Source organism: Hevea brasiliensis, chromosome 18 (assembly GCF_030052815.1).
Source record: "Hevea brasiliensis isolate MT/VB/25A 57/8 chromosome 18, ASM3005281v1, whole genome shotgun sequence".
Lineage (NCBI taxonomy): Eukaryota > Viridiplantae > Streptophyta > Magnoliopsida > Malpighiales > Euphorbiaceae > Hevea > Hevea brasiliensis.
Genome location: NC_079510.1, coordinates 35,893,516 through 35,915,820, shown reverse-complemented (window position 1 = coordinate 35,915,820; position 22,305 = coordinate 35,893,516). Strand labels below are relative to the sequence as shown.

Genomic DNA, 22,305 nt, shown 5'->3' with positions numbered 1-22,305 from the left:
GGTCTGAAGTGCAAAATACTTCAGTGGCCTAAGCATATTGCTATTTCTATGTCACACTGAGACTGCTGTGCAAAGAATCTTATGGATTTGACTCTCCACATGCCAACACATGTTTCAGCATTAACATTGTGGCTGTAGAAGATACATTTATTCGTTCTTTTCAATTGGATATATGAAAAGGGGAAAGGAAGAAGAGGCCATAGGACAGAACTTCCTCCAGATAGGTTGTGGACTAGGGAAATGAACAGCAACTTTTTTTAAAGGTAATTCAACTAATTCAAAAGCCAAACATCATGCCTTCAATGTTGATTAGCAACAAATTTTTTTCAGCAGTTAAGTTACCTTATTTTCTCAATAAAAAGCACTATCCCAAAACACAGAAAATGCTCTTTCTGACAATGGCAAAACCCACCAACCACCAAGAACTCCAACCAAAGTAATTGTCTGGTCTTTTACTGCAACCGTGGCAAGGCAGAAAAGTTTGTAGTCCTGGACTTCAACTTTGTTGGCATATAATGACTGCAAAGCAAAAGACACCCAATCACCCAATAAAAAAACGTGGGAAAAATAAATTCTAGTTAATAATGCTTGACACAAAGCATTTGAAATTCCAGTTAACATAAGAAGAAATCAAAATCTATTCCTTACAAAAAGCAGTGGCACTTGTGATTTGTGACATTCTTTTTTTTATTTTCTTCAAGAAAGGGCACCATGGATGGGTGCATGTGTGGTGGTGGTGTGAGGGGCCGTAACATGCAACATAAATACATGATCAAATTAGTTGCTATGTCTAATCTAATGATTTCTGTTTACCAATCAATTGCGGTTTAATCCCAATTATTATCATCATGTCCAATAAGGAACTAATAAACATGGCCCCTGCATAACTGTGGTGCCACTTTTCTTTTCACTGCTTTCCCCATTCCACTACAAATAGGATAGGTCCTCATAATGCAGGCCAAAAAACTAACTCAGCTAAATCTTTACCTCAAAAATTTATTGGGGTCGGCTATATGGATTCTCTTTCCCCACTCTAAATGATTTTGGGTTAAATCCTCGGAAATGTGTAATATTTTTAGGTCATGTTATACTACTCTCTTCTAACTCAGTTTAGGTCTATCCCTTCTTTTTTTTCTATCCTCTAACCCAATGTGCTCTACTTGTCTAACTGAAGCCTCCGTATGTCTATACTTCACATGACCAAACCACCTCAATCTCCCTTCTCTCAACTTATCCTCAATTGGCACCACTCCTACCTTTTCTCTAATACTCTCATTACGGATTTTATCTAGTCTAGTATGGTCACTCATCCATCTTAACATTCTCATCTCCGCAACTCTCATCTTAAATACATACAGCTCCTTCATTACCCAACACTCATTACCATATAACATGGCCGGTCGTATTACTGTACAGTAAAATTTTCCTTTCAACTTATTGGAAATCTTGCAATCACATAAAACTCCCATGGCCCGTCTCCACTTCAACCATCCATCTTTAATCCTACGACTAACATCCTCCTCACATCCCCTCTCTACTTGAAGGATTAAGCCGAGATATTTAAAGTGATTACTTTGGGACAATACTACTCTATCCAAACTAACTCCTTCCCTATCACCAGTTCCACCTTTACTAAACTTGCAATGCATGTATTCTGTCTTTGTTCTACTTAACTTAAAGCCCTTTGACTCTAGAGTACTTCTCCAAAACTCTAACTTTCTATTGACTCCTCACGTCTCATCTATCAGAACTAAATCGTCCGCAAACATCATACATCAAGGAATACTCTCTTGTACACGTTTCGTCAATTCATTTAAAACTAATGTAAAAAGGTAAGGACTCATAGCTGAACCTTGATGTAATCCAACTGAGATAGGAAAATCTCGTGTCCTCTCTCACTGTGGGTACAATAATAGTTGCTCCTTCATACATATCTTTCAACACTTGTATGCTTCTAATAGATACCCTCTTTTGTTTTAACTCTCCATAAGACATCTTTTGGAACATTATCATAAGCCTTCTCCAAATCGATACAAACCATATGTAGATCTTTCTTCTCATCTCTATATTTCTCCATCAAGCTTCTAATGAGAAAAGTCGCTTCCATAGTTGAACAACCGAGCATGAAGCCAAATTGATTAGAAGAGATAGAAGTGTCATGACGTAATCGATGTTTCACAACTCTCTCCCACAACTTCACAGTATGGCTCATGAGTTTAATTCCCCTATAGCTTGAGCAACTTTGTATGTCTCCCTTATTTTTAAAAATAAGTACTAAAATACTCCTCCTCCATTCATCAGACATTTTCTTTTAGTTTGGAATATTATTAAACAATTTAGTTAATCATGCCACTCCCACATCTCCCAAACACATCCACACTTCAATTGGTATTTCATCAGGTCCACGGGTTTTACTCACTTTCATTCTCTTAAGTGCTTCCTTTACTTCTGAATATCTAATCCTTCTAATGTCATTCAAATTCTTCTCTATTGCTTTATATTCTATATTCATGCTATTATCACTTTGACTATTATTAAAGAAATTATCAAAATAATTTCTCTATTTTTCTTTAATGTCCTCATTTTTCACCAACACTTTTCCTTCATCCTTAATGCACTTAACTTGATTGAGATCTTAACATTTCTATTCTCTCCTCCTTGTTAATCTATAAATATCTTTCTCCCTTTCTTTAATTTCAACTTTCTCATATAACTTTTCAAAGGCCTGCGCTCTTGCTTGACTAACCGCCTTTTTTGCCTCTTTCTTTGCTATCTTATACTATTCATAAGTCTCATTATTGTCACACCTAGGTAATTTCTTATACCATTCCCTATTTCTCTTCACTGTCTTTTGTACTTCCTCATTCCACTATCATCTCTCTTTTGAGGGTGGTCCATGTCCTCTAGACTCTCCAAGTACTTTTCTAGCTACTTCTCTAATCTTTGATGCCATCTACATCTACATATCATTGGCCTCCACATCTAGCTTCCATGCTTCGGACTCGAGAAGCTTATTTTTGAACTTTACTTGCTTTACTCCTTTGAACTCCCAACTCTTTGTTCCAGCTACAATATTTTTTCTAGCCTTACTTGAATTGTTCCTAAACTTGACATCCAAGACCACTAACCAATGTTGACTTATTAAAGCCTCTCTCGAAATAACCTTGTAATCCTTGCATAGAACTCTATTTGTCTTCCTGGTTAAGAAGAAGTTAATTTGGCTTCTATGTTGTCTACTTTTGAAAGTCACTAAATGCGACTCCCTTTTTTATAAAGTAGGCATTTGCTAATATTAAGTCGTACGCCATGGAAAAATCCAAGATGTTTTTCCCCTCCTCATTTTGGCTACCAAAACCAAAACCTCCATGAATATTCTCATAACCTTGCCTATCACTTCCTACATGTCTATTCAAATCTTTAACGATGAGAACATTCTCTTCATTCGGTATGCTTTGTATTAGATCATCCATATTTTCTCAAAACCGTTGCTTACTCTCACTATCTAGTCCTATTTGTGGGGCATAAACATTAACTACATTTATTGTTTCTCCTTCTAGTACTAACTTTACTAGTAAAATTCTATCTCCTACTTTTTTCACAGCTATTACGATATCTTTCAATGTCCTGTCTATGATTATGCCCACTCTGTTCTTGTTTCTCTCCTTTCTAGTAAACCACAATTTGTATCCTGAATTACTCACTTCCTTACTTTTCTCTTCTACTCATTTATTCTCCTGAATACAAGTAATATTCACCCTTCTCCTTTCCAAGGTGTCCACCAACTCCATTAATTTTCCTGTAAGTGATCCAACATTCCAAGTACCAACCCTGATTCTCATCTTATCCTATTCCTTCCTAGTTGATCTCCTTCTATGATATCGTCTATTATTCTCTATGTCTATCTTGTGTTCTGTTTCACTATCTGTTCTACTATCTGTTCTATGGACTAACTTCTTTACTCACACCCATCTATGATGTGGGAATCCTTGCTCATTTAACACCACACCCGGGCACCGGCATGGCGCGTCACTTTCAGTAAACGCGCTACACTCTTGCATATTTCTCACTACACCCGGGCTCCGATGTAGTGCGTCATAAGTAAAGGACGCCCCAACATTTATATCATAAGAATCCATATTATGAGGAGTGACGAAATTTTTATGCCAGTTGTCACCTACTGCAACTTTCCTCCTTTTTATCTTGAGAAAGGGCAAACTGCTCTGCCTATATGTCGATGGCCAGTTTTATAAGTATCAGTTTAGAAAGCAGCGCATGAAAAAATGGCTATGAAAAACTACAGACTTTTGTCATGCATACAACCTTCAAAAATGATTTACATTGAATAACATCTTCTCTTAAATCACAAACATTGTGTTTAGGAAAACTGGAGGGCCATAATGAAAGGAAAGGAGAGGAAATAGAAAAGCAGTGATAAAAACAAGAAAAACACTTTCTTTCAATCTCTTTGATTGAAAGGGAAAGGGAAATGCATAAGAATGAAAATGGTAGAAAATATTTTTTTGTTATATAATTGGCTCTGACTGGGACCAAACACGAGACCTCGCTACCCTAGAGACAACTTTAGTACAAAGCTAAATTACACTTTGCATTTCACTATTTTTGGTTGAAAATGTTGCTATGGAGATATATTTGTTAGAATCCCTTAATTAGTGTAAATCCCTTAATCAGTGTAAATTAGCTGTAAATTAGAATATAATTAGGAATTATTGTATTTATTGGCTATTATTAGTTTCCTATTTAGTCCTAACCTTTGCATATGTAGAAAGAGATGATTCTCATATATTTCAATTAATCTGTACATGGGTATTTATATACAATTGATTCCTATAATTGTGTTATACTAATTAGGAAGAAATCCTAAATAAGAAATCCTAAATAGGAATACAGAATATACGAAATAATATAATGATTGACTTTCCATAACACTCCTCAAGTTGGAGCATAGATGTTAATCATGCCCAACTTGTTACAAATGTAGTCAATCCTAGCTCCATTGAGCTTTTGTGAAAATATCTCCTAACTCTCGAGTTTTGATATGTCTGTTGAGATGATCTGTTGAATCTTTTCACGAACAAAGTGACAATCAATCTCAATATGTTTGGTCCGCTCATGAAATACCGGATTAGAAGCAATATGAAGGATTATCACACCACAATTGGGGTCTTAAAACTGTCTCATCTAGTAATTGAAATATCCACATTACCTCACATACCGATTGTGCCATGGCTCGTATTCGGATTCAGACTAGATCGAGAAACTACACTCGCTTCTTGCTTTTCCAAGACACCAAATTTCCTCCAACAAAAACGCAATATCCAGAGTTGACCTCCTATCAACCTTAGATCCAAAAACATTCAACATTTAAATGCCCATGATTACCATATAACAAACCTCTTCCCGAGCTCCTTCAGATAGCACAAGATTTGTCCCAAGGCTTCCCAATGAGCATTGGGAAGACATAAACCGACTTACCACACTAACGGCATAAGCAATGTCAAGGTAGTTCAATTTTCCTACCAATCTCTGTATCTCTCGGATCTTCAAACAACTCACTATCCGTAAATTTGGAGTCATTGGTGCACTACAAGGCTTAGCACCTAATTTTCTGTCTCTGTCAATAGATCAAGGACATATTTTCTTTGAGACAAGAAAATACCCTTCTTACTTCTCATAACTTCAATACCCAAAAATACTTTAATAATCCCAAGTCTTTGGTAGGCACTGGTTTGGAGGAAGGTTTTAAGAGATGAAATACTGCAGAGTCACTCCCGGTGATGATAATGTCATCCACATAGACTACTGGGAGAATTAGACCACGATTGCTTATAAAATCTTGAGTGATCACACTTACTCTTTTGCATACCAAATTCGAATCTCCCAAACCAGGCCCTAGGACTTTGTTTCAAGCCATAAAGAGACTTCCGAAGCCTACAAACTTTACCCAACTCCCCCTGAGCAACAAACCCAGGTGGTTGCTCCATATACACCTCCTCCTGAAGATCACCATGAAGGAAGGCATTCTTGATATCCAATTGGTGCAGGGCCAATCATATGTAGTCTAAAGAGATAAACAAGCAAGCAGTAAGTTTAGCTACGGAGAAAAAGTGTCGAGTAATCAACCCCATATGTCCGAGCATATCCTTTTGCTACAAGGCGTGCTTTTAATCTAGCTACAGAACCATCAGATTTACAATACCCATTTGCAACCAATAGCTTTCTTACTTCCCATGTACCATTAGCATCTAAAGCCTCCATTTCCTCTTTCATAGCAAGACACCGGGATGAGACATTGCCTCACCAGTGATTAGGGATGGGAATAGAGTCTAAAGAAGTAACAAAACACCGAGAACAAGAAGACAATTGATTATAAGAAACAAAAGAAGAGATAGGGTAAGTACATGAACCTTTACCTTTACGAAGAGCAATGGGTAAGTCTAGATCAGAATCATGATTAGTATGAGGTACAGGATCTCCCAACGAAGTAGCTGGTGGATCCGAGTCAGAATCTCCAATCTCGGAATAAACATGAACAACGGGAGGCCGAGTAGGTCTAGAGACGGAAGAAATAGGTGTGAGAGAGGACTAGACATTGGTTGATATATTAAGATATCATCTTCCTCCCCGACTCTCATACACGGATGATTGAGAAAAAATGGAGTGGACTCAAAAATGTGACATCTGCGAAACAAGATAACGATTAAGAGTAGGAGAGAAACAACGGTACCCTTTTTGGATCCGGAGTACCCAAGGAAGACACATTTGAGAGACTTTGGATCCAATTTAGTAACGAACATCACGTACAAAACAAGTACAACCAAAAATACGGGGTTCAACGGAAACAAAGATTTTGTAGGGAACAAAGATAAGGAATATCCCCATTAAGGAGAAGAAGGCATACGATTGATCAAAAAATATGATCCGCCCAAAAGTGTTTAGGAACTTTCATCTGAAAAAGAAGAGCACGAGTTACCTCAAGAAGATGCCGATTTTTTCTTTCGGTCACGCCATTTTGGGATGGGGTATCCATACAGGAAGACTGATGAATAATGCCATTTTGTGTCATATAAGACTGAAATTGTGCTGAAAAATATTCTTTAGCATTGTCACTTCTTAATATGCCATTTAAATATTAAATTGAGTTTTGATTTCATTACGAAAGGCAAAAAAGATAGAAAACAACTCATAAAGATTCTTAATAAAATATAACAAGTTAACACTAGAGTAATCATAAACAAAAGTAACAAAATAACTAAATCCATTTTTAGAAGTAAAAGAACAATGACCCCAAAAATCAGATTGAACTAAATCAAAAGGGGATGAAGAACGTTTATTGACTCTAGACACAGAAGGCAAACGATGATATTTTGCAAACTGACACGACTCACATTCTAGTATCGATAAAGCGAGGACACAACTTCTTCATGGTAGACAAAGAAGGATGACCCAATCTACAATGAGCTTCAAGAGGTGTTAATGTACTGTAGCAAACAAGCGATCTCGGTACATGATTTTCCAGAATGTAGAGACCACCTGACTCACGTCCTCTACCAATAACGTAAGATCAAACAAACACCGATCGAAAAAAGGAAATAGAACAATTTAAGGTACGAGTAAGTTTACTAACGAAAGTAGATTAAAAGAGAAATTTGGTAGACACAAAACAGATGACAAAGAAATTAACGGTCGGATTCGAACCCATGACACAAGAAGTAGAACCATCACTAAAGTAATGAGAGGAAGGATTAGACAAAAGTAGATAGAAGACTAGAATTACTGTCATGTGATCTGTTGCAAATCAATAACCCATTTGGATGAGGAAGACACAAGGCATGTAGTGGATTTAATTGCGGTGATAGGGTAGGCTTTAGAGATGTGCAAAATCCTCTGCGGATATCAAAACAGTTTTCTCGGAGGAAGATCTTGTAGAATCCTCGCCATATTTGCCATCCGTGATCGCTGATTTTTCCTCCAAGTTGCGGACAATTATATTTTGTATGGCTGTGCTCATGACAATAATAACAAATGACTCCTCTTGAGTCTCGATTAGAACTAGCCTCTCCATTACGCTGTAATTCCTCCTCTACTTCCTCTTCTATTACCGTTGTCCATTTGGATTACGGCTAATAAGAGCACGTGAAGATTGGGTACTCAAGGACCCGTGTGAATGTTTCATGCAAAGAGGAAATCTCGAAAGAATCGAGATTTAGCGATCTCATACTCGAAGGAAGGCACAAGAAAACTCATAACAGTTGCTCGAACTTTCACATCGTAACTAAAAGGCAACAATACATTAAGTTCTTCATATACCCGTTTAAAATCCATAAAATAAGCCGTGAGAGACTTATTCTCTTTCTAGAATGCCTTACAAACATCATAAATACGGAGATATTCAAAATCTAAGTAATCCATCAATTCCTTAACAAATTCTGATTAGTTAAACTAATTACCTCGTGAATCGAGTTCAAGCAAAAACAACCGAGCATCCTCCCTTAGCCAAGTTTGTTGTGTATCAAGGTGGATCTTTAGTAAGGTGATCATCCTTATCAATGCTACGCAAATAGACCCTACTTACTCCAATAATTCGAACCATTAAGTTTGTGTTCCGTGATCTTAGTCATCATCGGAATCACATCAGAAATAACATTCTTATTGTCTGTCATTTGTTGAGACAAAGAAAACTAACCGAAACGCTAATCCAAAGTGCTGACAGCAACAAAATAATCCAAAATCACAAATCAAGCAAATACCAAAATAGGATCTGAGCCAAACCTCAGAAGTCCTTTAATGGTGTCTTGGATCGAACAACGACACAGTGGTGGAATGAGGGGATTGAGGCGGCAATGTTGATGCCAAGGTCTCTCTGGTGGGTGGTGAGAACAAATAATCACCCTAGATAGATGACCTGCTCTGATACCATGTAGAAAGAGATGATTCTCATATATTTCAATTAATCTGTACATGGGTATTTATATACAATTGATTCCTATAATTGTGTTATACTAATTAGGAAGAAATCCTAAATAAGAAATCCTAAATAGGAATACAGAATACAGAATATACACAGAAATAATATAATGATTGACTTTCCATAACAGCATATAAATTAGAATGCTTGTAAATCATTTTTGTATGAAGAAATATAAAAGGAAATTTTCTAAATTCTCTGTTTTCTACATGGTATCAGAGCAGTGCCAAAATTTATTGGCGTGAACAGTGTAGTTCTGGATAATTTTTTTTTTTTGTCAAGCTTTTACGTCGTTCTAGGAAGAGAGGTGACTGTCACCACCCACTTGAGAAGGAAGGACACTAGCCGATCGGCTTACGCCTGGAGTCCTACCACCGTCCGGTGAAGCGCGTGAGCTCACGCGCCTCAAGAAGTCTCACATCATTCTTCACGCACTGGCGTGTGCACCCTTTTTTTGGGTGATTTCTCCGACCGCGCCTCTTGCCGACGACCTTACCTGTCCGGCCCGCCTCTGACCAGCGTGTTTCCACACCTGGTTTGCACATTTATTTTTTTGGGTACCTTCCATTGCCCAGTTTCTTACTTTATGTCTAAGCACCTATTTTTTTTAATTGAAAAATGACTGATGAAAAGAAGAAAGCCTCTTAAACAAAGGCTGGATTTGTTGGTGATAATCCCTCTTTATAAATTAGTCCTGTAAAGTTGGATGGAACTAATTATTTGGCATGGTCTAGATCTTATCTACTGTTCATTCATGCTAGAGGACTGTAAGGGTATATCACTGGCAATGTTATCAAGGCGAAAGGCAACATTAAGGCGATAGAGTGCCCTATGGCCTTAGGCGAGAGGCGAGAAGCGAAAGCCTTTTTGAAGCAAGGCGCCATAAACTTAATTGCCTAAATTATATATATATGTGTGTGTGTGTGTACTTATAACAAAAAAATTCATACTTTTAAATAGATAATAAATAACAATAAAATAATAATTCCTATATAAAATAAATAACTAATTAACAAAAAAAAAACCAAAACTAATTAAATTAACAAGAATAAAAATTAAAAAGTAAACTAATTACAAATAAATTAACAATACTCATATTAATTAATTAATAAGAACAAAAAGTAAAATTATCAAATTAACAATAAAATAATAATTACTATTAAAATAAACAACTAATGAGAACTAATGTCTAATTAACAAGATAAAAAGCAAAACTAATCAAACTAACAATAATAATAAGTAAAAGATAAATTAATTACCATTAAATTAACAATATCCATAATAAATAATCAACCAATCAATAAGTAAAATAATTAATTTAACAATACCCATGTTAAATAATCAACTAATTAACAAGTAAAATAATTAATTCAATAATATCCATAAAATTTAAATAATTAATTAATAAAAATAAAAGGTAAAACAATTAAATTAATAGCAAATAATTAACTAATTAATAAAACCCAACCAAAGTACCAAACCCGGAGAAGGAAAGGAAAAAATGCAAAACATTTGTAAGTCCAGAATCGAAGACATAAAGATAACAGGGAAAATAGAGGAGGAAGAAGCCAACCAGGGAGCAAAAGAAGAAGAAGGAAAAGGAAAGAAAAAAAAAAAACTGCTGCAGTGTTGCTACGTTCCAAGGAAAAGAGTGGGAGAAGAGGAAAAAGATAACAGAGGAGGAAGAAAATAACAGAAACAGAGGAGGAAGAAGAAGATGAGAGAGAGAGAGAGAGAGAGAGAGAGAGAGAGAGACATACCTGGACTGGACAAACTCGACGCAGCTCCTGAAGTTGATGCAGCACTTTTTTTTTTGTCGGCAACAGGTAAATCTTTAGGGTTTTATATTTTTTTCTTAAAAAATACAAAAAAAAAGGGTTCTGCTACGCTTGAAAGAGGCGAAGCCTCTCGCCTGCCTCGTGCCTCGCCTCGCCAACTTGAGGCGTTGACTCTACTAGTGCCAAGAGGGGCGACCCAGTCGAGGCGGCAGAGGGGCGCCTCTCACGCCTTTAATAACACTGATAACTGGAGATAGAAAAAAGAAAGAAAGTACTAGTTCTACCTACAGCCAGCAGAAGTCGGAGAACTCTCTTGTTATGTCATGGCTCATGAATTCTATGCAACCTCATATAGCTCGTGGGTATTTACAGTTGGACAGTGCCGCTACCATTTGGAGTGCTGTTTCTCATACTTATTCTCAAGTTGAGAATGATGCACAAGTTTATGAGCTTAGGAACAAAGTTCATGGAATGAAACAAGATGAGTTGACTGTTGCTCAATATCATGCGAAACTGAGTAGTCTATGGCAAGAGTTGGATTTCTATCAGGACTTTCAGGCTTCATGTCCGGCTGATGCAGTTAAGTTCCAGAAATTGATTGAGAAGGAGCGCATATATGATTTTCTTGCTGGGCTAAATATGGAGTATGATCAGATTCGGGTCCAAGTGCTTGGTAAGAATCTTTTGCTCACCTTAAGGCAGACATACTCTTATGTTTAGCAGGAGGAGAGCAGAAGGAGTGTCATGATCAATTCTACAGCTGTTGATAAGACTGGACTGGCTGCTAACTCCTTACGAGAACAATCATATGGTCCATCAAATAAGGATCACTTGCATTGTGACTAATATGGTAAATCTCGGCACACCAAAGAACAATATTGGAAGCTACACCGCCGCCCAACTAAAGGGCGTGGAGGAAAAAGGATGGACTCCGCTAAATCACAAGCAAATATATCTGAGGCTGTGAGTATTTCTGAAGATACTGCTATCATTGGGATATTTTCCAATGAAGAGGTACAGACTCTAAGACAATTCCTATCACAGCTTGAATCACAATCCACTACAGTTGCCTCTTCTAACTTCGTCAACTCAGGTAATGCTTTTCTTGCCAATCATAATAATTTATTTTGGGTTATAGATTCTGGAGCAAACAAACATATGACAGGCTTTTCGAATAAATTCATATCCTATTCTCCATGTTCGGGCAAAGAAAAAGTCTGCATTACGGATGGATCCTTATCTAATGTTTCTGGAACAGGTTCTGTTAAATGCACTCCTACTATAAGTCTTAGTTCTGTCTTATATGTGCCTAGCTTTCCTAGTAACCTTTTGTCTGTCAGTTCTATCACAAAAGCTCTCAACTGCAAAATTGAATTTTTTCCCACTCACTGTGTGTTTCAGGAGTTGATAACAAGGAGAACGATTAGCTGTGGTAGACTACAAGATGGGCTATATCTATTGAATGATTGTGTCGATCAGGCCATGTTGGGACAGTCTATGGGTGCTGAGGAAGAAATTATTCAGTGGCATAGGAGACTTGGACATCCTTCATTTACTATTTTAGAGAAACTTTATCCTCTTTTGTTTAAGCAATGCAAAACTGAATTATTAGTATGTGATGCTTGTAAGTTTGCCAAACATGCTAGATAATCTTATCCTGCAATAAATAATAAGGTTTCAGTTCCTTTTATGACTATCCATTTTGATGTGTGGGGAGCTACTCAAACTGTGTCTTTATCAGGTTATAGATGGTTTGTGACCTTTATTGATTGTTACAGTAGGTTAACTTGAGTATATTTGATGAAAGAGAAAAATGAAGTATTTTCATGTTTTCAGCAGTTTCACAAAATGATTAGCACCCAGTTTGATGCTCATGTTAAAATACTGAGAACTGATAATGACACAGAGTATATGAATGGAGTTTTTCAGGAATATTTGAAGTCACACGAAATTTTGCATCAGACTAGTTGTGTTAACACTAGTGCTCAAAATGGAGTGTCTAAGAGAAAAAATAGACGTTTACTTGAGGTTGCTAGGTCTCTTATGTTTACAATGAATATTCCAAAACCTTATTGGGGGAATGCAATTCTTTCTGTTGCATATCTTATTAACAGGATGCCACTCCAGACTTTGGAGTTTAATAGTCCTTTAAAGGTTTTGCAAGGTAAAAATTCATATATTGTTCCTCCAAAGGTCTTTGATTGTGTTTGCTTTGTTCATCAGCCCAATAGGGGGAAGTTAGAACCTCGAGCCCTCAAGTGTCTTTGTTGGTTATTCCAGTACTCAAAAGGGGTATAGGTGTTACCACCCTCCTACACGGAAATATTTTGTGAGCATGGATATTACCTTTAGGGAATCTGAATCTTATTTCTATCCATCTCTTCAGGGGGAGCATAGGAAGGAAGAAGAGGTGTCTTTCCCTTCTTCTTTGTGCTCTCCCAACTTTCAACTTCAAAGGGAAAATCTGGGTCTAAAGCCTATACCTAATAATGATACTCAGGGGGAGTCACCTAAATCTCGAGGGAGACTGAATGGACTAGATTTGAGAATCTATACTCAGCGGAACAAGACAGATATAGCCATCGAGCAGGAGACTACTGATCAACCGGAATCTCTGGATTCAATTCCTGAACATTGTGAGGTATGTGATGAGTCTCTTTTGGTTCCTGAAAAGTCTAATTTTAATTCTCAATCTACTCTTCCTTCTTCTAATAATGATCTTGATATTCCTTTTGCTCTCAGAAAAGGTGTTAGAACCTGTACTAAACATCTCATCTCTAACTTCATTTCCTATGATTCTTTGTCTCCATCTTATAGAGCCTTTCTATTGTCTGTTTCCTCTGTTTCTATCCTATAGGAATGGAAGAAAGCATATCTTGATCCAAAATGGAAGGTAGCCATGGTGGAGGAGATGAAAGCTCTAGCAAAGAATGAGACATGGGAACTTGTTACTCTTCCAATGAGAAAAAAACCAATTGAATGCAAGTGTGTGTTCACTGTGAAATATAGAGCAGATGATTCAATTGAAAGGTATAGGGCTAGGCTGGTAGCAAAAGGCTTCACACAGATGTACAGGGTAGCTTACCAAGAAACGTTTGCTCTTGTTGCTAAAATGAATACCATCAGAATTTTACTATCATGTGCAGTAAATCTTGAGTGGGATTTGCAGCAGTTTGATGTAAAAAAATACCTTTCTACATGGTGATTTGGAGGAAAAAGTATATATGGAAATCCCTCCAGGGTTTGAGAATGGGAAGACCAAAGGAAAATTTTGCAGATTGAAGAAAGCATTGTATGGTTTAAAACAGTCACCTAGGGCATGGTTTGACAGGTTTAGCAAGGCTATGGTTTCTTTTGGATACTGCCAAAGCAATGCTGATCACACCTTGTTTATAAAACACTATAGGGATAAGATCACTCTGTTTATTGTCTATGTGGATGATATTGTGGTAACTGGTGATGATAGGGAAGAAATGATTTATCTAAAGGAACAACTAGCATAGGAGTTTGAAATCAAAGATTTGGGAAGGCTAAAGTACTTTCTTGGAATAAAGGTTGCCAGATCAGATAAAGGAATATTTATTTCTCAAAGAAAGTACATACTAGATCTGTTGGAGGAAACAAGAATGCTAGATTATAAACCAGCAGAGTCTCCCATTGAAGCAAATCACAAATTGCAAGCTGGAGTTGGGAAATCCGTGGATATTGGGAGATATCAGAGGTTAGTTGGCAGTCTGATTTACCTTTCGCATACCAGACCAGATATAGCATATGCAGTGGGTCTAGTGAGTCAGTATATGCGTGATCCTCGTGAATCTCATTTGGAGGCTATTTTTCGCATCTTGCGATACTTAAAATCTGCACCTGGAAAATGACTTCTTTTCTCAAAGCATGACTATCTTCAGATTAAGGCCTTTACAGATGCAGATTGGGGTGGATCTCTTGATAGGAGATCGACATCTGGTTACTGTACTTTTGTTGGTGGTAATCTAGTCACTAGGAGAAACAAGAAGCAAAATGTGACGACTAGATCTAATGCAAAGGCTGAGTTTAGAGCAATGACTCAAGGTATTTGTGAATTATTGTGGTTACGAAAGTTGATGGAGGAATTAAAATTGCTGGAAACTAGTGGTTTGTCCCTATTCTGTGATAACAAAGCTGCCATCAATATAGTTCACAATCCAGTTCAGCATGATTGGACCAAGCATATAGAGATTTGACAAACACTTTATAAAAGAAAAAGTTGTCAATGGTTCCTTAAGTATCTCTTACGTAGGGTCGAAAGACCAGTTAGCTGATGTGTTCACTAAGGGATTAAGTTGTAAGAGGTTTCATACCCTAGTTTGCAAGTTGGGCATGTGCAACATACATTAACCAACTTGAGGGGGAGTGTTAAAATCCCTCAATTAGTGTAAATCCCTTAATCAGTGTAAATTAGCTGTAAATTAGAATATAATTAAGAATTATTGTATTTATTGGCTATTATTAGTTTCCTAGTTAGTTCTAGTCTTTGTATATAAATTAGAATGCTTGTAAATCATTTTTGTATAAAGAAATATGAAAGAAAATTTTCCAAATTCTCTATTTTCTACAATATTCAATTTAAAAAATTTGCTCCTTTCTCCCTTATTTGGAGAGAATATTGTGTGGGTTCCATGTGCCGGTTTTTACCTCCATTTTCTCTTCTTTCCTCTCCCAAACAAAGGAAATGAAGAATATTCTTCGATTTTCTTTCCTTCTCCTTTCTTTAGTCCCATTTTCCACCCTTCCCAAACATAGATTAAGTCTCATATTTGACCAAGTGCTTGCAGAAATAATTTAATGGCAGCAGGCAACATACCTTTAGTAAGTACAAGTAGGGTTCTTGGCGCATAGATTGATGACACAACTGAAAATTTAAAAAACTTAAGGTCAACAGCATTTCAACTAATAGCCCTGTGCATTAGAAATTTGATCAGACAATCCCTCTCTCTCTCCCTCTCTCTCTATCTCAAGATGGACACAATAAAAAATCATTACCATAGAGGGAGAAATGAGCATAGAATAATTGTTCTAGTCACGATGTATTGGGTGGTCAATGTAATAGAGCTTCAGAATGAGCAAGAATAAGGAGCAACTCCTTTGTTTTAAAGCTCATAACTCAACAAGAACCCTATCACATCCAAGTCTAGAATAACACAAGTACTCAACAGATCAAATCTTAATTCCAGTCGTTCTTACTGCAAAAGCCTATAATTATCATCTATATTATCACTCTACTGTCCTTCTAAGATACTTATACAGATATCAGATACTAATATTTTCATATTTGTAGTAGTTCACAAAAACCATCCAAAATAGAGACGCTAATGGTCTTGATAGGAGGAGTAACGCCATCCCATATGTTTATCACTGGGTCTTATAGCATGTGAAGCATCTATAAATAAAAAAATTTTAATTTCTAATTATATTAGGTTATTAACTAGGTACATATACATCTTTTCTTGTTTCCAAAATTTCATATTTCTCAATTTCAGCTTGCTAAGACAGACATCAGGACGCTGATTGTGTTCCAATTCACACCTCAAACTCATCCACACTGATCTAGCCTCTACCAAACTTCCTAATTGGACTCGCTTTTAACTAGTAAGCACCTAATAACAAAGTCCAAGTAAGAATTAGCAGAAACGCTTCCTGACCTGTTCAACAAATACATAAACTGATAAAGGGCTGGGCTTCGTGCTGAGGAGGAAAAGGGCAACTTTAGTCAAAAGAATGATGGGATGATCCCAATTCACCAACACTGTCAGAAAGAAAAAAGCAGGTAGCCATAATTTTCTGACAAAAATCCATAACATAGGAGGATTTCTTTCTGTATCTGAGGCATCTAAAAACTCTCTATCATCCACCAAAATGTCTTGTCCTGCATCAAGAATATCCAAACAATAAGACCAAATTACAGATACACGATTCAAATTACACAGGCATCAACAAAAGCAAGCTGCTCACCATCCATGGCATACACAACCTGATGCGAAAAGCCTATAGATCCAATCATAAATGAAACACCAAGGATGCTTCCTGAGAAAAACAATGAATAGAACCAACTCAATTATTAAAAACACAACTAAACGATTACTGCAAGAAATCGACCTAAAAATACCTGATAAATACACATTACGAACATATTGTGTGTGAATGTTCATTTTACACTGAAATTTTGAACACGGATTCTGTACTGTAGGTTTAAGCTGTTTCATCCATGATTTGCCATAAACTGTGTTAGCAAAATTATAGCAATTAGCATAATTATAGCAATTAGCATAATTACAGTAATTAATATGATTATAGGAGATTAAGCAATAAGCATAAATTAACAAATAATCAAGGAACAAACATGTTTTAACACTGAGAGAGCAAGAAATTGAAAGGAGCTTACATGGTTTTCTTCGAGAGATTAGCGAAGAACAGTAAAAAGAGGCTATCGAAGACAGCGATTGTCGAATTGGACTGAGGAATTTTCCCGCGTAGGCCATTTTGTGCTGTTAAAATAGTTTCTGTCAAGTGTCATCCCTCCCTCCTATGAATGAAGGCTTCCAAAAGGCTGAAAATGGTGGCTCTCGAATCTGAGAATTTTGAAACGAATCATTCTGTCTGCGATACGGTGCCGTTTCTCTTTCCATTTGTCAACGGCGTCGTTTCTATCTTCTGACTGGGTGCACATGTGGGATCCTTGGGTTGCACTTTGAATTGCTGACTTGGAATGCTGTGATTGGTCGATGAACTGAGAAAAATATCTCTCTGAGTTCCAGGAATATCTAAATCTAATGTTAAGCCCAGCTGCTACATTTGGGCACTAAAGAAAAAACCAGAGGCAGTGGACTGAAAAATATGTCACTCTCCACGGCTCCAGCTTATCCATTTTCTGTGACCAAAGCTTCCCATATTCATGGTTGCTTCAATCCAAACACCAGGTACTTAATTAATCTCATACTCTTAATTTAATCCCATACTCTGCTTGAATTGCATAATTTTAATGGTTTTTCTAGTATTGAGATGGCACATGTACTGCTATAGTGTTAGTTTCATGTCTTTGATTTTGAGATGGAGGCAGAGATGCCCTGTGATAAGATGCCGTACCACAAGGGCAGGAAGTGTAAGAACAGACAAGAATTACTATGAGTTGCTGGGAGTTTCTGTTGATTCAGATGCCAGAGAAATCAAAGAGGCTTATAGGAAGTTGCAGAAGAAGTATCACCCTGATATTGCTGGCCAAAAGGTCATATACTTACTTCGCTTCCCTTCAATTTGGTATATGTCTAGTTCAAAAATTTTTCTGATAGTTTTCTTTTTAGGGCCATGAGTATACTCTATTGCTGAATGAGGCTTATAAGATCCTTATGCGAGAGGATCTCAGGAAGGAGTATGATGTTTCCATCGGTCAATTGAGAATGCGGTCTGGAAGAAACAACAATGTCATGGGTTTCAGCTCCTGGAAAGGGCCATTCAGACCCCAAGCATTATTTGTCGATGAGAATGCTTGCATAGGTTATTCACGTCGACAAACATTTCTATTCAGTTAATTCAATGATATTAGATTCTTCTTTAGAATTGCAACATCTTAAGTTTGAATGTATAAAAAAAATGTGTGTTGGTAGTATTTTATTTTTCAGTTCCTGAGTATAAACATTTTGCAGGTTGCAGAGAATGTGTGCATCATGCAAGTAACACGTTTGTGATGGATGAAGCCCTTGGATGCGCACGAGTCAAAGTTCAATTCGGAGACAATGACCAAAATATTCAGGTATATTAAAGCAACTTTGTAACAAACAAGAGATTGCAGTTTTGTGCGTGAATAGTCCTAGGATATGATTGGAAGCTTACAGGTTTCGGTTGATTCATGCCCTGTGAACTGCATTCATTGGGTTGACAAAGAGGAGTTGGCAGTGCTCGAGTTCTTGATTCAACCTAAACTTAAGGAAGGATATGGTGTATTTGGACAAGGTTGGGAAAGGCCTAGTAATGTTTTTGCAGCAGCAAAGTCATTCAACAAGCAGCTGAAACGACAGACTCGTAATTTCCGAAGTAATGGTGAGTCCTTGCATTGCATTCTCAAGCTAAATAAGTTGCCGCAAGTTGCTGCATCTATTGGTCAACTCATAAACACTTTATTCTTAGCTGACTCGAGCTTGATAAGCATTGTTCTAATTGCAGTACAAGCAACTGTTGAAGAAGAGACCCCTGCTCAAGCCGAGGCTCGAGTCACTGCTACCATGAAAATCAAGATGGAGAAATTCTCAACTATTTGGAACTTGGTGAAAAAATTTGGTTCAGAAATGTGGAATAGGATGTGAATTATGCATACCACAAAAGGGTCAAGATCTAATGTTAGAACACAAGCGTAACATAGATCACAAGGATAGGCAATACACAGTTACAGAAAACAATTGAACTTGTAAATATATCTTTTTAATTACAGTACAGAAAATGCCCAGGAACTACAGATTCGTAAAAGAAATTCTGGGTCCTACTTAGGCACCAGCAGTATAGCTGCATATAATGCTCAGTGGAAACATCAATTTACTTGATTTCCTCTATATGATCACATCTGTTCTCAAGTATATGTTCAATTTTCCCACTGAGAACAGCAATAGTATGCCAGTCAAATGTAACTTCAATTTGCAATTGCACAGACTAATAGAGCTTGCATTTGCCTGTTCCAGCACATGCTGCACATTCATCTGCATCTCCCGCTACTTGGTTTAAGCAGTGTTTGATCCTATCATTCACAACATCCTGCAATATAAACCACCAAAATTTAGAACACGAGGCATCTGTTTAAATTAACTATATGTACATGAGCAGAAAGGGAGATAGGCATAATAAATACAATTACCCATAACAGGAAGAATCATCTTTTTTTCCTTTTTGAAGTAAAAATAACTTCAACAATCAAACTGAATCAGCTAACAAAAGAGAGAGAGCAAGGTGGCTCTTCCCAAACAGTAGAAGAAGCATGACAACAAGCAGCCTTTGCAAGAACATGAGCTACTTTGTTTGCATTTCTCCTAACCCACTTAATAGACCACCTATTTCCATTAGACAATATACAGTCTGAAATAATAGTGCCCCATTCTGATCATCTTAGGGTTTAGAAAAAATGCATTTACAATAGTGGAAAAAGCAAATCTTGTTGCAGAAGAATAATCTATCATATTGGATCCATTAGCAGTAATTAAGGACACTTTTCAATGCTTCCATATTCATATATAATTAACTGCTGAAATCACGCAATATCAGACAACATAAGAAAATTTTAAAACTGAATACAATTTCAAAATATGGCAAAGCTTTCTTTTCAACAGAATTTATCCCAGCCAAGAAAAAGGAAAGTTGAGAATTACATACCACGAGTAGCTCATGCAGGCCAAGAGGTGCAGTTATGATATAAGACACACCAGGGTGCTCCTTAGCAGCTTCAGCAGTTAAGGAAGGAATATCCTTTCAAATAACATGTGAATGAATCTGTCTTAGGCACTAAAGTAAAGCTCTAAGGGGACAGATTAAGTTGGTAGTCCAGTTATCAGAGAAAATTACAATGAGTTACCTGGTGCCAATGACGTCCAGGAAAGAGAAAGAATGGACTTACAATCACCCGGTTTGCCCCTTGATGAACACATAAACCAAATGCATCTCTTATTGAGGGCTCTGCCAGCTCCTGATTATGTTAAAAGTTGAAAAGAAGAAATATAATAAACGTATCTTTAGTTCTGCAAATGTAAATAGGTTCAACAAAAGTTATACAGCTTTGTGTTTCCCTTAAAAACCAGATATTCCAAGGAAATGCATTAAAATTAATAAAATACAAAAGTGTAATTTCTTTTATCTTCTTGCCTTTCAGCAAGTCTATGAACATGCTAAAATAAATCTTGCAACAATTCTAGTAAAATCCATCAAAAGAATATATAATTAGCTCTGTGCATGTATATTATTAAGGACCACAATGGTAATAATCTAATGGGAAGATATGCCAGCAAGCCCAGAAATCTGCCCATGACAAATATCAGTCAAAAAAATCTGCCACTGAATAATTTGATTCATGAACTAAAACAACCCCACTCCTCAGTCTACAAAATGAATATAAGCATTCACACACCGACAAATAGACAACTCCTAAACATAACATAACATAACATATCATATCTGCAACAGAGCACCAAATGACTTAATTTTCCTCTCACACATACCTACATAGGGAGGCATATCAGACACAGCATTTCACTGTTGGGCTACAATACACACAACAGGAGAGTTCCAACACTTAAACATGAAAACGTATTGTCCTAATAAAGACTCCATGATTCTCTAAAATCCTCTACATTATTTGTAAATTACCATACACACAGATGTACTTATTGATAGCAAATTGCTGCGTCAACAGCAGCTTCTAGACATGGATGTTTTATGTTTATATTATTTTCTGCTAACATTGTATATTGGCATACATAAATATCCTCAACAAATTCTCCATTTCTCTTCGTCATGCCAATAGAAATCACAAACTACCTTCAGTCCCAATTGGATATTTGGATTTGCTGGAACAAACAGAAGGTAATAGGCCCAAAAAGCTTTTGAAGCAGCTATTTCTACTCGACGTATAAAAGGAAAATAATAATAATAATAATAATAATAATAATAATAATAATAATAATAATAATAAAGCCAGAGCAAGCTAAATCCCAGCAGAGAGAATGAAGTAGACATTAGACATAAATGCCAGAAAGCAGAAACACATAGGAAAAACAGAGAGGTTCAAGTAAGAAGGGCAAAGTAATAGAGACAATGATGAAATCTTAATGACGCACAGTATTAACGGCGCATTTAAGTAATATCATCGCCCCTTTAGATAAAAGGGAGAAAAATTTACCATATGAGCAGGCTCTACAATTGGGTACCCAGTTTTCTCTCTAAACATGGCAACAAACTCGTCTGAAAACAAGAGCTCACGTCTTACCCACCAACTTCAAAGCGAAGGCATAAAATCCAAAATCCAGACAACTTAAAAACTTTAATAGCTTACTTAGCATGAGATTTGATTCCTTACGACGCGAACCGTGGTCGACAATGATCACGCCATCTTCCTCTCCAATCCCATGTGCTTTCTTTGTAATTGCGCCATTTCCCGTTCTCAAGCACAAACTTTTGGATGAATGCTTGGTTTTGCAGAGACCTCCACGCGATGTTGAGAATTTGGGTGGTGCCCATATAGAATTTGCTCCAGTTTCGCCCACTGGACAACTGTAGCCAACAATTCGATAAAGAAGAAGAAAGAGAAGGAGAAGAGATTTTCAAGGAAAAAGAACAGAAGTTTTGGTCACCTTGTAAGGGTATTTTGAGAGGGTAGAAGGAGAGCCTTCAACAACATTTTTGGAGACACCGCCTGAAAGTGAACTCTGAAATTAGCGCCGTTTATCTGCACAAAGGACATGTTAAAATGCAGTGATCTGGATCAAACGGTGCCGTTTTTAGATAAAAGAGCCATCCTTATAACTTAATGCCAAA

General features: G+C 36.9%; 3 protein-coding genes across 4 annotated transcripts; 1 reads left to right on the top strand and 2 right to left on the bottom strand.

The window, feature by feature from the left end:
* Positions 1-241: 241 nt before the first annotated feature.
* Positions 242-17,358, bottom strand: LOC110641906 (uncharacterized). Its single transcript, XM_021793791.2, has 6 exons — positions 17,183-17,358; positions 16,907-17,020; positions 16,753-16,824; positions 16,443-16,666; positions 15,605-15,652; positions 242-519 (listed from the first exon to the last, which is right to left on the bottom strand). Exons 1-6 carry the CDS (start codon positions 17,277-17,279, stop codon positions 352-354), a joined length of 723 nt encoding a protein of 240 aa, XP_021649483.2. The 5' UTR covers positions 17,280-17,358; the 3' UTR covers positions 242-351.
* A 2-nt stretch (positions 17,359-17,360) lies between these two features.
* LOC110641904 (chaperone protein dnaJ C76, chloroplastic-like) lies at positions 17,361-19,097 on the top strand. Of its 2 annotated transcripts, none has more exons than XM_021793789.2 (6): positions 17,361-17,717; positions 17,848-18,022; positions 18,099-18,291; positions 18,441-18,547; positions 18,630-18,834; positions 18,958-19,097. In XM_021793789.2, the coding sequence occupies exons 1-6, from the start codon at positions 17,635-17,637 to the stop codon at positions 19,095-19,097; spliced, it is 903 nt and encodes a 300-aa protein (XP_021649481.2). In that variant the 5' UTR covers positions 17,361-17,634. The 2 variants fall into 2 exon arrangements, with proteins under 2 accessions (XP_021649481.2, XP_021649480.2); XM_021793788.2 differs by having other exon boundaries at positions 17,821-18,022.
* A 29-nt stretch (positions 19,098-19,126) lies between these two features.
* On the bottom strand, positions 19,127-22,278 carry LOC110641907 (sirohydrochlorin ferrochelatase, chloroplastic). The gene is made up of 6 exons (XM_021793794.2): positions 22,122-22,278; positions 21,824-22,041; positions 21,671-21,732; positions 20,351-20,461; positions 20,152-20,244; positions 19,127-19,539 (listed from the first exon to the last, which is right to left on the bottom strand). Exons 1-6 carry the CDS (start codon positions 22,229-22,231, stop codon positions 19,438-19,440), a joined length of 696 nt encoding a protein of 231 aa, XP_021649486.2. The 5' UTR covers positions 22,232-22,278; the 3' UTR covers positions 19,127-19,437.
* Between the last annotated feature and the right edge of the window lie 27 nt (positions 22,279-22,305).